The sequence below is a fragment of the Heterodontus francisci genome, chromosome 22 (genome assembly GCF_036365525.1).
Source record: "Heterodontus francisci isolate sHetFra1 chromosome 22, sHetFra1.hap1, whole genome shotgun sequence".
NCBI lineage: Eukaryota > Metazoa > Chordata > Chondrichthyes > Heterodontiformes > Heterodontidae > Heterodontus > Heterodontus francisci.
This window is the reverse complement of record NC_090392.1, coordinates 60,334,959-60,350,823: the sequence shown is the minus strand read 5'-3', so window position 1 is coordinate 60,350,823 and position 15,865 is coordinate 60,334,959. Positions and strand designations below refer to the sequence as shown.

The 15,865-nt window shown below is 40.7% G+C and overlaps 1 protein-coding gene across 15 annotated transcripts in view; it reads left to right on the top strand.

Annotated features, from left to right (window-relative positions):
* Window positions 1-7,072, top strand: part of gramd1ba (GRAM domain containing 1Ba) — a 590,058-nt gene extending 582,986 nt beyond the window's left edge. For all 15 annotated transcript variants that reach the window (XM_068053903.1, XM_068053889.1, XM_068053890.1 and 12 more), the window contains one exon: window positions 854-7,072. In XM_068053903.1, coding sequence (XP_067910004.1) covers window positions 854-940 — 87 coding nt within the window. In that variant the 3' untranslated portion in view covers window positions 941-7,072. The remainder of the gene's footprint in view (window positions 1-853) is intronic.
* Window positions 7,073-15,865: the final 8,793 nt, after the last annotated feature.

The window sequence follows — 15,865 nt, the reverse complement described above, 5'->3', positions numbered from 1 at the left end:
TCATACTGTAGTGCAAGTTGGTGTGTGATCACATTCTGCATCTCAACCACATGACTGCACATGTCTCAGAGTGTGAAAAGTAAGCAGCCGTGAATCCTGAAAATCTTTGTACCCACGTCAATCTGGCCTTTACAAAAATAGCTGCTGAAGCTGACGAGAGGTCTGTGATTCCCAATCTGGTGTTAATCTCCTATTTGACAGATTGTCAGTTCCAAATTTTATCTCAGTCTGATGCAAGGAAGATTAACTCTTGCAGAGCCTGTAAAGTTTTTCCCCCACTAAGGTGATAGAGTAAGAATGAGGAAAGTTATTGTGCACTTGGCTGTTATTAAATTTTAATATTGTTGTGTCCTAATCAGAATTTTTGAGTTTCCACCCAAATACCAGGTCTGTGGGAGAATCTGTGCAGAACATTAAACATAAAACTCCTACCAAGTAGTGGAACAGATCTTTGCATAATACTGTCTCAGTAAACGTCTGCTTGATTGTTACAATATGTTGAGATGGTTGCTTCAAAAATTATTACATTTGTTGTGCACGATGCCACCCTGATGAAGATCATGTTACTTCCTCCCTAAAAAGTTTAACAAATAGTTCTTCATGAAGACTGTTCCCCTTTAATGTTTTTCTAATTGACTAAAGGGGGCAGCGTGTGCTGTGATGCCTCCCTTTTAATTTATATCTGTTAAAGATGTATATTACATTGACAGAAATGGAATCTAGGCTTCTGCTTCATCCTGAAGATCTGGCTTTCAGCCAGGCTAAATTAAAGCCTCCTCTGTATATGATGATGGTAGTTAAGTTGCTTAGATAGATATTGGAAATTCATTTTTTTTTTTAATTCATCCTACAGATGAGAGACTCGTTAGTAACTCTACAAAAAGGCATCGGTTTGCGTGATTACAGTTCTGAAACAGACAAGCGAGATCGGTTTCACTGATGGGCATTACCAAGGCCGAAGAGGGAATAGTGTGCAATATAGTTATATATAAATTATATAAATAAATAAAAATATATATATATATATATATATTTAAAAAAAAAGTAAAAACACTGGAACCGCAGGCTGAATTGGATCTCCAGGACTGCTTCCCCAGTCAGCGGAATCACAATTGATAAAAATCAAGATCCTGTACCGATTACAAACTGTGGCAGAACTAAGTTCTGACAGCACTGAAGCATCATGGGAAGACAACAACCACTCTAATCTGCCTATACACTCATGTTGTAAATCCTAGAATGTTGTACTGTAAGCTTTAACATGTAACAAAAGCATGTAATAATCTGTGGGGTGTCTCTGTTGTGGAAGACATGTAATTGAAGTCCCGTGTGCTCTCTGTGAAAATAAGGTATTCATCAAACACAAATAGGAGCAGGGTGAGGATCTTGAAATTATTACAGGTCACGGTGCCTATGAAAAGTTCACTTATACAACTTGTAATTATTAACAAAATTAATCAAGTATCTTGATTCTGGCTTGAAGTGAATGGATAAAGAAACTGTGAATATCTGTATTGATAAAACTTGAAGACGTTCGAAGTTACAAGTGACTTGCAGAAGTATGGCATGTCAGTCTGTTCAGTTTTTAGTTCTACAGTTGTATAGTAGAATATTGAAAAACTACAGAAAAGTAACTGGAATCCTGATGTGACTGACTTAGATATTTATTATTGTAAATACAGACTAAACAATCTATCATAGGCAGGTCCCAGAATATGTAGGGCAAAAGCGTGTTTCTGTTCTGTTACTCTAAAAGCTGCAGATTGCTCACCTGATGCTCACAGAGTGCATGTGTGGAACCTGACTGTGAGGCATTCCGTGTTCTCTGATGAAATGGTAACAGTTTGTTGGGGATTAGAGTTTTATTATCAGTACTGTTGATGTGCTGAGGCAATTGCAGGGAAGTGCAAGGCAGCTGAGATGTGTGTTGTCATGCTTAGCTGTTCTGCAGAAGTGTGGCATGTCAGTCTGTTCAGTTTTTAGTTCTACAGTTGTCTAGTAGAAAATTGAAAAACTACAGATTAGTGCAGTTTTTGATTATATACATATGTAATGTTGACCCTGGCTGATTTAATGAGATTTAAATTTCCCAACAGGAGTCAATAAGCCACAGTTTAATAAAAATAAAGAATTAAGGATTTGTCTTAAAGTTCCCTGTGGGATTTGATCCACAGACCAGGTAGGGTCTTACTGGATTCAATGGGATTTTTAATTGGAGTGTCCTGCCATTTGTTGAAGTCTCTTACTAGGAACAGATAAACTACGCTGTATGGTTGCTGATACAGCATATGAAGGAGACAAGGATATAATGTTTAGTGACCAAAATTCGATGTGGTTGACTCCTGAGAACAGAAATACATGCAATAACAAGAGCATGGTGCAGGAACACACATGCTGCATGGTGGAATAGGGGCAGAGAGCTGATAAAATGAAGTGGCAACAGCCAAGCACTTTAATCCACCCAGGCCCCAGAATCATCACTGAACTTGTGCATGCTGACACTTTAAACAAACATTGGTAGATAATATGCATTAGTATGTGCAAGAATAAAACAAATTCAAAGTGAATTCTGAAAACAATATGGCCCACTACGATACAATCTTCAAAAATAGGACCTTGGAAATTTGTGCTTGCCTGTGAGTTGTTTGGGATGGAATAAATTATCTCCTATTAACATAATCCAAAAAAAATTAAATAGTTTATTTTTGTGCAGTCGCTTGTCTGTGAGCTGACAGAGTTGGAAGGTATTGTGCGTTGGTTGACAGGTGCTGATTTGGGTTTGCCTCTTCATTTTGTTTGAAGATTGGCCAGTATTGTGGCCAATCATTTCTATGGGCACCCTGAACTGATGTGTTTGAAGTAGTGTAGGGACTATCTGGGGGAAGTGGGAATTGAATTCTGGTGTTTCGGAAACAAAGAATGTCATCAGGCTTCGATGCTTCTCAACATGAAATTTGTGGTAACTTGGTTTTCACATTGCACAGGCTGCTGCATTGTGGATTGTATTTGTGCTATTTTATTTGTCTTGTGAAAAATGAAATTTCAAAGACTTGCAATGAATTATGGAGGGAGAATAATGTGCTTTAGAGTTTATAAAGAAATTGGACTCCAGGAACTAACCCTGGAAGTGCACCTTACCTGAGGGTGCTTCTATATGGATGATTATTAGGTCTATAACACAGCTGCCAATATGTTCCATTTCAATGCAGTCAAATACAATAAGATTTGATATAAAATATGAGGTGCTTTTAGTATGACTGATATGACATTTTTTAAAAAATGCTTTCTAAAAAGAACAAACCTTTCTATTAGTTCCAAAGTTTGTGTTGTCAATCAGAAATTATTGAACAATATTTAATCAATTAAAGTGAGATGTGTGTGATCAGTGAGATATTTGCATAGTATCCACATATATGCCCAAGGACATACCAGTGTGCTGTTGTCACCGATCAACAGAATATTTCAATGCAATTCATCGTTAAGCCCACAATATTTTGTCTTAAGAGCAGGCCCAGCGTGACCCAACCCATGATCCACTTAACTCATTGGGAATCTAGAAAAAGGCAATGTCACATTCCAACATAGATTTTGGATATTTTGGTAAATACTGACAACTCCATTTCTAACTGAATTATGGCATCATATTCTGTAAGCAGGTCATTCTCATGCATACTACATTCAATTTGCTTTTTGTCGCGCACCACATCTACACTCAGCATGACTGGTAGAATCAAGTGGCAGTAATGCTATTAATCAGATTCAATAGGTTTGTGTTGTTGATCACTCCATATAGCATCATGTTGATGAGCTAAAGTAGTAATTTAATTTTTTTTTTAATTCTGAACTCATTGCTACATTTTGTGTTGCCTTTAATATTTAAGTTTATATTTTCAATTCATGGAATGGAATTCAAAAATAGTCAAAAAAATAGATTTACACTATAGAAAAATAATTTTGGATATCTTAGTGCTGCTCAGCTGCTTACACCCATTCTGTGTTCTCTGTTGTATAGGATTGCCAGCATATTATGAATTGAAACCGTTTTGTTTTTAAACTAGCTCATACATATGGCTAGTTTTGTTTTTAGAGTTTACACATATGTAACACCAAAAATCAGTCGAGCAGGAATTGAGAAGTGTCAGGATCATGAAATGGTTATGCAGGTCTGAGAGTAAATTTACAAGCTGTGACTGAATGAATGAGTGTGTATATGAATATGTGTTGGAAGGGAAGAGATAAGTTGTATAAATTACACAGAATTAAAATTGCTATACTGACCACTGGGTAATAACCCATGAATCAAATTTGAGTTTCTCGCAGGACACTAATGAAGAGGTCAGAATGAAAATATATTCCCATCAAAACTGAGCTATTATCTTGCTTAAAATAAAGATGGGCCAGAACCATTTCTGGTGGGTTACCCTTACTGAAATATCCCGTAGTTATCCTATTTGAAAAATTGCAAAACATCCTATTCGGATTTTCCAAGGTTTTAGGAGAAATTGTAAAATAGAATATATGGGAGAATTAGTAAATCCTACTCAACTTTTGGTAAGGGTAGATTTCTGTATTTATTTACATCAGGTAACATACCTGCTTATGTTTATTTTAGTTCTACTTTATTCTGTATAACATGTGATACTTTGAGTTAAGGATGATTTGGTTGAAGTTTCATAATTCCTTTTTTTAAGGTAGCACAGTGTGTTTTTACCATGATATAATTATCATAATGTAATGGAGGTGGTAAAGTGACCCCTGTGCCTGAAAATAACTTGTGACCAAAAGAATCCTAAAAGTATAGCGCAATGGTAAAATAGATTTGGTCCAATAAATTATAGTAAATGTTTTGAAATTGGTTATTTCTAATCATTTTGTATTCATACAGCACTTTTGAAATGTCAATGTATTAGTACTACTTAGAACTAAAATGTATTTGCAGAAATGGTGTCCTCTGTTGCAAAAGATACAAATAATGTGTATGAGCATTCAGGACCTACTCGCACATGCATTATCTCTTTTACTCAGATTTATGTTCAAGTTCTTGCGGCATGCACTTTGCCCACCTTTTGTCTCTTGATTTTTGCGTTTTATGGTTAAATGTGATGAACAGACATCTGACAGTCATTCCCAAATTCAGCATAATCTCAAATCTAAAATCAGATTACAGGTAAAGGAGTCACCATTTCTGATAGCAGATAGAGCTGTGCTGTATATGGTCCTTTATGCTGTATTTGCTTTCACATATGGGCCTAGAAATTCGGCTGCACAGCCTCTTAAAGCCTCGAATATAGGGGGTAGAAAGTGCACGCTCATGACAAGCTGGAAGTTCACCTCTGGCCATATTGGTAAAGACCAAAAATCATATTCATATCTAAACTATGGGCCTAACCCTTGCTTTTGAGGCCCCCTCAGATTGGTTTGCCCTGAGTCAGCTAGTGCTGGCGCCAGCTACACTCAGTAAAACCAGTTCCTACATGCAGCCCTGTAGGCAGTCTGAGAGCGACCAACAAGATACCCCTGACCACCACTTCTTTCCCAACATGATCACCAGCCGCCCCCCCCCCCCCCCCTTCTCAGTTATCCACCCCTGTTGTCGCAGCATCTCGTTTCTTCACGGGTGAACTGTTATTACCAGCTCACCACACAATGATAATGAGATCTGGGATGGAATATCGGGTGTGTCTCAGATCGGAATATTCAGGCACAGGGACTAGCCTTGTGCCACCCACACCCCCCCCCCTCGCTTAGTGCCCAAATATGGGCGCACCGAGATTTCTAGGCCATGGACCTTAGCCTTTGCACCATTTCTTACTGCACTCACTGCAATGGTTGTTTTTGTTGCACACCTATTGTCAAATTTATAATACGTGTGCTGTCAATCCACAGTAGTCATTCTCCTTACCATTGCTTATTACTCAAGGTAAAAGTTGCATTGTTGTATTTTCTTTTCCTTGAACTCAAAGTTAAATATAGTATTATTTCAGAAGAAAATAGACAGCCTATATAAACTCTTGCGAACTCAGTTACCTTTTCATAAACACTTCTACACCATTATCAACATGTTGAATTCTTTTTATTATAATCCAAAACACATCAAAGGAATTTGTGTTTCAGAGGAGTTTTATGGGCTGTACATTTTCAGGACTGTGTGGTAAGAATTTTTTATTAACTGATTGCCGTCATGTTACAAGACATTGAACAATGATTGTTTTACTGTATGCAGGATTTGAAAATGTGAATATGATGAGAGTATAGTTTAAAAGAGACAGTGTCTGCCTCATGTGGGTTATTCAACTTGTGTTAATTTCTGTTTAAATAATGCAAAGAATCACAAAAGTAGTCATAATTGATCATTGCATTGAGATTTTTAAACTGACAGTGCATGAAAAATAGAACAAATGAATGTGTTTACTGTAACAGTTGGAGTCCATTACTAGGAAACTAATTGTTTTTATTGACTCTACAATGTTATCAATTGAAGAATGTGCAAAAGCTTTTCATCTGTATGAGAATACAGTAGAAGTTCTTTTTGGAAGTGCCCAGATAGTGCAAAATTTATCCCATTGTATCAATTAAGTAAACTCTATAAAACATATGGGGAATGAACTGGTGCCTGAGGGAAAAAAACATTTTAAAATGAACCTTCCAATTGAACAGGATATCCGTTAACTGGCTGAAGCTGTACTATAATGTAATTTAGTTCAAATAAACCTGGCACCCACTGCAGGCAGATATTTCTTTTTTAAATGAGATGCATGTGTATCTGATGCTGCCTAATGCTAGCCTGTCGGCTATGCAACCATCACCAGATGAAATGAGGTAAACTTGGATTGTGCGGCTTGACTATACCCTGGCATTATGTAACAAAGTATCACGATGTGCATTCAAAAATAAGGTACATTTTTTTTAGAACTGTTTTGATCTCCATATATGAAACTTAATTGTAAACTTTGCGCTGTGCGCAGGTTTAGTTTTAATAACCTTGCCTACTAGAGTTTAGGTTACTATGGCAACCCACATGTAAGTTAATGTAAAGTAGACACAAGGTATGAATAAAAAGTGTTGAAAAAAATTGCCTAATACTTTTGTCACCTCTCTTTCCTCCTTTATATTGGAAAATTACTTTTGGTCATCAATGTCTTTTTTTTCTTGCCTGTAAATAATGGTCTTAGAAAATGATTTAGAGATTTTCATGACCACACACTTGGCCCGTTCTCAATCCTGTTTATCACAGTTTCTTTTTCTGTATCTGCTCATTAAGGGGAGGGCTAACAATGATCGTGCTTTTATTGGTTGATAAATTCAAGTATTGTTTCCAGACTTACTTTAAAAAAACTACACAGGTGATCATTTCCGTTAAATATTGTTTTACATTTCTTGGATGTGTCATCTTGGAAATTAGCCAAATGAATGAAAATGATTGTTACTGACTTTACATGAACCACTTTTGACTTTATACCAAATTAGGCCATATTTAAAATGATTATTTACATCTCGCTACTTGGTATAAACAAAATATGATGAGAATCCATGGGAATTGAATGTTCACAGCTATGCACGAACAATAACTCACTCCTGACTCTTGTAACCCATGGATCTTCATCCTGAAATCTATGCTTATTTTAAATTCTCCAATCCATTCATCATTTTGCAACTATGATGGTATTAGTCTGAGACCAGTACCTGGAAACAACACTTTGAAGTAACAACATCTGAATTATACAGGCTGAATCATACTTTGTTTTATCAGAAGAGAGTTCTGGGTACAAATGATTACATACGTGCAAGCAGCTCCTGAAAGGTAAGTTTTGCAAGTCAGGGTAGCAACATTGGTACTATCAAAACATTTGAAAAGAAAACTCTGCTTCAATCTATAAAGTATGTAGATGGTGCAAGCATTCTAGAAATTAGCCACTTTAAAATCCTGTTTGACACCACTTTGAGGTTATATGCCATCCAGAACGAACTCTGCTTCTCCTTAGGCTCTTAAATTACATTGGTGAGGTTGAGGACCTGATTCCATTTTTAAATGTTTGGGTCTGCGTTACTGCAAGTCAGAAATCAGCAGTGCAGAAATTATGGTATAAATTTATCCGTTAAGGGAAGGTGGTCACACACTCATAACTCTGTACCAAAGTTGCCCTGTAAGCAGCTTCAGGGGACCCAATTTTTCCTTTCACTTTTAACAGCAATACTGCAGAAATAACTGCACATCCCACCAGTCCATGGTCCAGTCAAGGACGATACAGGTAGATGAGCAAAACATTGCAGATATTGAAAATCTGAGATTAAAAAACAGGAAATGCTGGAAATACTCAGCAGCATTGTTCCCTGTATTCTGTGCAGCTGAGCAGCAACCCTGAAAGTACCACGCAGACTCCTCACAAGTTGTCCCTTTTTAGATACTGCGCAAACAATTTAATGGTACGGTGCATTCAAATGAAAGAACAGCAACATTGAGAAAAATTTAGAAAGGATGATGCTCAGCTGGTCAGGCAACATCTATGGAGGGAGAAATGAGTTTACATTTCAGGTCGATGAGTTTGCATCAGAACAATGTAAGTTGATACTGGTATGAGAGCACCAGAAGTTCAAAGTCACAATTATATGGAACAGACTGGTTGGACCAGTAGGGCTCTCCCTCTCCATAATTTTGCATATGTTCCTCAGAGGTTTCTTCAAATGTCTGCATATTGACAGCTTGTCAACACATGGTTGTAGTCATCCTAGCACAAAGGAAGATGGTTGTGATTGTTGGAGGTCAATCATCCCAGTCCCAGGACACCACTGCAGGAGTTCCTCAGGGTAGTGTCCTAGGCCTAACCATCTTCAGCTGCTTCATCAATGACCTTCCTTCCATCTTAAGGTCAGAAGTGGGAATGTTCGCTGATGATTGCACAATGTTCAGCACCATTCGTGATTCCTCAGATACTGAAGCAGCCGTGTCCAAATGCAGCAAGACCTGGACAACACCCAGGCTTGGGCTGATAAGTGGCAAGTTACGTTCGTGCCACACAAGTGCCAGGCAATGACCATCTCAAACAAGAGAGAATCTAACCATCTCCCCTTGATGTTCATTGCCATTGCTGAATCCCCCATTGACCAGAAACTGAACTGGGGCAGCCACATACCGTGGCTACAAGAGCAGGTCAGAGGCTGGGAATTCTGCAACGAGTAACTCGCCTCCTGTCTCCCCAAAGCCTGTCCACCATCTACAAGGCACAAGTCAGGTGTGTGATGGAATACTCTCCACTTGACTGAATAAGTGCAGCTCCAGCAACACTCAAGAAGCTCTACACCATCCAGGATAAAGCAGCCCGCTTGGCTGGCACCCTAGCTACCACCTTCAACATTCACTCCCTTCAACACCCACGTACAGTGGCAGCAGTGTTTACCATCTACAATATGCTTTGCAGCCACGCACCAAGGCTCCTTTGACAGCACCTTCCAAACCTGCAACCTCACCTAGAAGGACAAGGGCAGCAGATGCATAGGAACATCACCAACTGCAAGTTCCACTTCAAGCCATACACCATCCTGACTTGGAACTATATCGCTGTTCCTTCACTGTCGCAGAGTCGAAATCCTGGAACTCCCTTCCCCAACAGCACTGTTGGTGTACCTACACCCAAGGACTGCAGAGGCTCAAGAAGGCAGTTCACCACCAATTTCTCCAGGACAGTTAGGGATGGGCAATAAATTCTGGCCTAGCCAGTGATGCCCACATCCCACGAATGAATAAAAACAAATAAGAAAACCATCTCAAAGGTATGGTATAATGGTCAGCTCATGACGTAAAACATTTTATGTTGTGATCTGGAATTCACTCATGAAAGGGTGGTGGAAGTAGATTAAATAATCATTTTCAAAAGGGAATTGGATAAATACTTGAAGGGAAAAGAATTGCAAGTCTCTGGGGAAAGGGCAGGAGAGTGGGACAAATTTGATAGCTTTCAAAGAGCTAGCACAGACATGATGGGCCAAATGGCAGCCTCCTGTGCTGTGTCGTTCTATGGGTCTATGATTTTTTATAATGAAATTTTCAGTCAAGAGTAACATAATTTATTTTATATTTGATAGCTTCTCAACATGCCTCTTTATGTGGTAAGAAATCTCTGGTGCTTAATAGTCATCACTGTTTTGTCATACATTCATCCAATGACGTTTTAAAACTTTTGCATTATTTTGATTTGAAATCTGCTCTTAGCCTGTCTGGGGGGAGAAAAGCACCATATATTAGTGACGGAAAGTTGTGAGCTGCGTGCATGGCCAGAGAGTGGTTAGAAGATGAAAATCGCTACCACAGCGGATAGCTGAGGCTAATAGCATAGGTGAATTTAAGGAGTAGATAGAAAAGCACTTGAGGGAGAAAGGAATAGAAGGATATACTGATGGTTAGATAAAAAGGGGTGGGAGCAGACTGATATGGACCATAAGCACTGGTGTAGAGCAGTTGGGCCGGGGACCTGTTTCTATGCTGTACGTTCTATGTAATTAAAGAGGATGCCTTGCTAGGCCCCCACCTGCCAAGAATGAGGCACATTAATTTTGTCATGAACACTGATTTTAAACTGTTACTGGAGTGAAGAAAGGACTTGTTAAACAAATCAGCTGTGGTTGGAAAAGGCATTTGCATATTGACAGACGGTGCTTGGAAGGACAAAGGGCCATTCCCTGACACATTCAACCCACAATGGACCTTGATAACTAGGTATTGTCTGTAAAAGGAGCATTCCAGTGACTGGTAAGGTGATACAGTCCAAGACGTGGTCAGACCAGTTAGTCACATGACTAACCTGCTTGGCAACCTGGGGTTTTTCTGAATTGAACAAACAGTTTGAACTCAGTGAGTGTCTTTTGGCTCCTGGACTGAGAAGATCTCTCTTGCCTGCTCCCATCTCTTTCTCACAAGCCTCTGAATCCAATGAAGACACATGAACCCCCAAGAGAGAAAAGTCTCTTACAGTGAACAAGGTTTAAGATGAGTACTGGGCCCCAACAAAAAGCAAGAACTACCAACAATCAAGGACTTTACAGTGTGCTCGAAGAACCCGTAACAAAAACTCTTCTGATATTGCCTCAAACTTTTCACTTTATTTTTTTCTTCTGCTCTTTTCTGTCTCTGCACATGTGTATCGCGTATGCATGCTAGTGTGGGTGTGACGTGTATCCGTAGGTGTCAACCGAATTAGAGTTTAAGTTTAATAAATTTAAATCTTTCTTCTTTAAACCTAACAAAGCCTGTTTGTGCTGGTTTCTTTGCCTTATAATTGGAAAGCGGTGAACAAAGATTCACCAAGGGGGAGCTAAAAACACGGTGTGTTTAAAATTAAATCCTGTTACGGTAAGACCAGGTGAAGGCTGAGAGGGAACCCTAGATACCTTTCTCACCGGGTGGTAACAGAGACATTTTTTTATCTGTCATTATTTTCACTGTTCTATTATTGTGTCATTGCTGGAAGTTATTTTCCATAACAGGTACGAGATGACACTGAGAGGAATTAAAAGCAATTCACGGCAACTTGGCAGTATCAATCTGCATTGTAGGACAGTTCACATCTCATCAGCATTGTCAACAATTGATGGTATCTAACTGGACCTGCAGCACCAAAATGGTAAGTGACTTTTCTTCTGTTATTTGTTGGAAAGTTAGTGCTTGATCTCTGGCCTATTGGTAGAGTACAAGATGGATCATATTGACCAGTACAGTGGCTGAGAACCCAATGATCTATGGTCTAGAAGAAGTATTGTGCAGAACCACTTCCAGTCTAGTGCACCAGCCGTTGAAAGGATACCCTGGCTTTAGACTGTATGAAATCTCAATTGTAGATATTTCAAATACAAACAGAAATTGCTAATGATTGATATCTGAAATGTTTGCCTGTGTTTTCCTTTGCAGATGCTGATGAATCTGCTGTGCTTTTCCAGTATTTTCTTTTTTTAATTCCCATTTCCTAGCATTTGTCATAGGCATGTTATGGAAATATTTGGCTTGAATTTTGATACTAGATTTAAATCTGCAGTGAGCTGCCACTTACAAAATAAAAGTTGCAACAGAGGACAGTAAAAGCACTTTTATTTTAGACGAGTTGATCTCCCATGGTGGTGTAAACAGGAAGTCAAATGTGTGGTCTTCAAGTGAAATGGAATTAGAAAATGGGAAATAGTTGAACCAGGACACTGAGCTGTGATTCAATAATCTCCGTTGTTCACATTTCAAAGAATTCTTTTTTTTAAAAACTATTTCCTTGTAAGTTCCTTTGTTCACATTAGTAGCAGAAACTGCTATGTAAACTTGCCACACTGTCAGCATACCATCCCAGTAGTAGTGCAGCAGCACCCACAGTGGTGGGAGGGTATGATTATAGGGTGCCAAGTTTATCTCTGCAGTTTCCACTATAAATGTGGACAGAGGAATTTATAATGGAAAAAGCTGACAGGAAGTGCATGCAGAGGTAAGTTTTTCAATGTATTATAAACTGTTCTGATCCAATTGAACTGACAGAGTTTGAGTCCAAGCAAATCGGCAGTATTTTTATAAAATTAAATACTGGGCTGTGGGATCTGTGGAAGCTTAAACATACAGAGTAATGGAAAAATATGAAATATGCATTAATATTCATTATCACCAAATATCTTGAGAGTGATGTTCACTGGTGAAATACCATTATTCCACTGATAATGTGAAGATGTATTTTGTTTTGTTTTATTAAATTGCAAGGCCCATGCAAGGGACTTGAAATCAAAACTCAGCTGGCCCTCCAGTGTAGTGTGTTGGCATCTTTCCATTTACGAAAAATGATGAGACACAGCAAACAATCCATTTAGGTGAGGTGTATTCTCTTGGTGTACATTTGTTGATGGCTGTGAAGGCCCGTCCTTGAGAAGCCGGTTCTGCCACAGACGCTGCATGTGAAGCTGCCAAGTGACACTATGAGTTGTTTTCAGCGTTGGCGCCTGTTGCCAAGCTACTTAGCTGCTGATTGTCGTGGTAGTGCACACCAGTCCACAGGATGTATCCCTTGTCTTTCTAAGTGTGATAGTCAATGTTTAGGGCCTTCATATTACACTTGCAAGCATCCTTGAAGCAGAGCTTTGGGCGCCCCACTGGTAGTCTGGCCCTGGCAGCACAGTGGCGCAGTGGTTGGCACCGCAGCCTCACAGCTCCAGCGACCCGGGTTCAATTCTGGGTACTGCCTGTGTGGAGTTTGCAAGTTCTCCCTGTGTCTGCGTGGGTTTCCTCCGGGTGCTCCGGTTTCCTCCCACAAGCCAAAGACTTGCTGGTTTATAGGTTAATTGGCCATTATAAATTGCCCCTAGTATAGGTAGGTGGTAGGGAAATATAGGGACAGGTGGGGATGTGGTAGGAATATGGAATTAGTGTAGGATTAGTATCAATGGGTGGTTGATGGTCGGCACAGACTCGGTGGGCCGAAGGGCCTGTTTCAGTGCTGTATCTCTGTAACTGTAACTATACAGAAGGTCCTTGGGTATGCCACCGTCTTCCAGCCTGTGGACATGTCCGATTCTTTAGCTGCAGATCTGCTCTAGCACTTCCTCACCTTAACTCCCCCTCTCTGCAGACCTACTTTGCCTCCTGGTTTCCCAATGTCTCCAATTTAGAAAGTACTCATCTAGTTTCCCTAATGAAAGCATCTAACCTATTTGCCTGAATCACTTCCTGTGGTAGCAAGTGTCACACTCTTACTACTTTCAATAAACAAATTTCTCTTTATTCTCTTTGATTTATTCGTAACTATCTTGTATTTATGTCCCCTGCCATCTTAAATGTGTAGATTTTGAAAGATGAAGAGGATATTAAATATCCAAAACATTAAACGTGCAGCCTAAACCTATTAAATGAGCAATCAATCTCTTTGTGGGCTACTTCATTATCAATCTTACTCAGCAAATTAAATCATCAAAGAAGGATGCATATTTTACATAACATGTGCTGCTGTCTGTAAGACTCATATTAGTAAGGCTCAGAATGGGTTGCTTGTAACTAGGGCTGGATTTAGTGTTCCCATCGTGTCTTCTGGCAGTGGACCCGGAAGTGGATGCCGTCGCCGCTTGTCACGTACGGCCAACCCATTGCAATCACATGGCAGGTGGCCAATTATAATAATGGAGACGCAGGGCCCTGCAAATTATGCGACGGGGTGGGATTCACAGGTGCTAGCTCCATATTAAAAGGCCTGTCAGCCCTGCACCACTCCTGTCTGTTTTGAAAGAGTTCCTTTGGCTGCCCCAGGACCCCTTCGGCTGCCTGATAGGCAAGGAGCTGAACCCAAGCCTACAGCAACCATGGCTGAAGGAAGACACAGGTTGATCCCACGGTTTAGCGATGCCTCCCTCGAGATTCTTCTCCAGGCTGCAAGGGAAAGATGGCAGGTCCTCTTCTCCAGCGATAGCAAGACGAGATCCTTCCGGCTGGCCAAGCAAGACTTGATGGAAATTGCAGAGGAGGTCTGCAGACGTTCGGTCAACGACCCCCCCCACTCCACCCCAACCACCAAACATGGGTACAGTGCCACAAGAAGGTCAATGATCTCATTCATTCTGCCAAGGTGACTGCTCCTTACCGCTCCTTTTTAGGGATTGTATGTAGCTATGCAGGAAGAAGCGGGACATGAGAAGGGAGGCACCACAGAAGTGCTGGCAAATGGGGCCAAGCATCATCTCATCCTGATAGATGCATAGCTGCATCTCAGCCACAGGCCACCCTCTTTCACAGTTCACCCCCATTAACTCCCCTGAGAGCTGACAGGAGAATGAGCTACATAGTAAACCCCAGTAGGGGACAAGGGGGATCCCACTCGCATAACTGTCATGTTGATCTCTCTGTGAAGTATAACTATCTTCCTATTCCCACCTGCCGGACACGAGGGCTCATAACAGCAGGGAGACATCACGGACTGGCAGAGACATCCCAGACATCGGGCCTTTCTGCACAGCTGAGAAGGAGGCACTAGGATTAGTAGGGACCCAGGGCAACAGCTCAATAATGGATGGTGGGACTGGAGTCTCCGTGAAAGAGAGTGAGAATGGTCTCCCATCAACATACAGATCACCTCTGAATATACACACCATTGCAAGACAAGATCGGCACAGCCTAACCCACATGTGTGGCACAGTGGCGCAGTGGTTAGCACCGCAGCCTCACAGCTCCAGGGACCCGGGTTCGATTCCGGGTACTGCCTGTGTGGAGTTTGCAAGTTCTCCCTGTGCGTACGTGGGTTTTCTCCGGGTGCTCCGGTTTCCTCCCACAAGCCAAAAGACTTGCAGGTTGATAGGTAAATTGGCCATTATAAATTGTCACTAGTATAGGTAGGTGGTAGGGAAATATAAGGACAGGTGGGGATGTTTGGTAGGAAAATGGGATTAGTGTAGGATTAGTATAAATGGGTGGTTGATGTTCGGCACAGACTCGGTGGGCCGAAGGGCCTGTTTCAGTGCTGTATCTCTAATGTGTTTTTGTTCTCTCATGCAGGTCAGCGCACACAAGGAACTCTAGTAGAAGGGGGACATAATTCCATCTCTGAGGAGGAGGAGCAGTGAGAAACTGCACGTTCCACCAGCGCAGATACTTCCACCTTGGTGGGTTTCCACTTGGCTTTAGAACCAGGGTCTCAAGCTGGTGAGATCACCACACACACGCCCCAGCAGCTGGCTGAGGCCTTTGACAGTCGGAGAACTCTAGGAACTCTTGCTGAGCCCAGGCTGCTGATGAGCCTCTGGTGTCCACAGTACAGGGCATGTTGGAGTTGCAGTGAGAGGTAAGGCAACATCTGGCAGAGATGCCAGAGACAATGCACAGCCATGAGCAGACGATAGAGGAGTCCATCCAAGCCATGAGTGCATG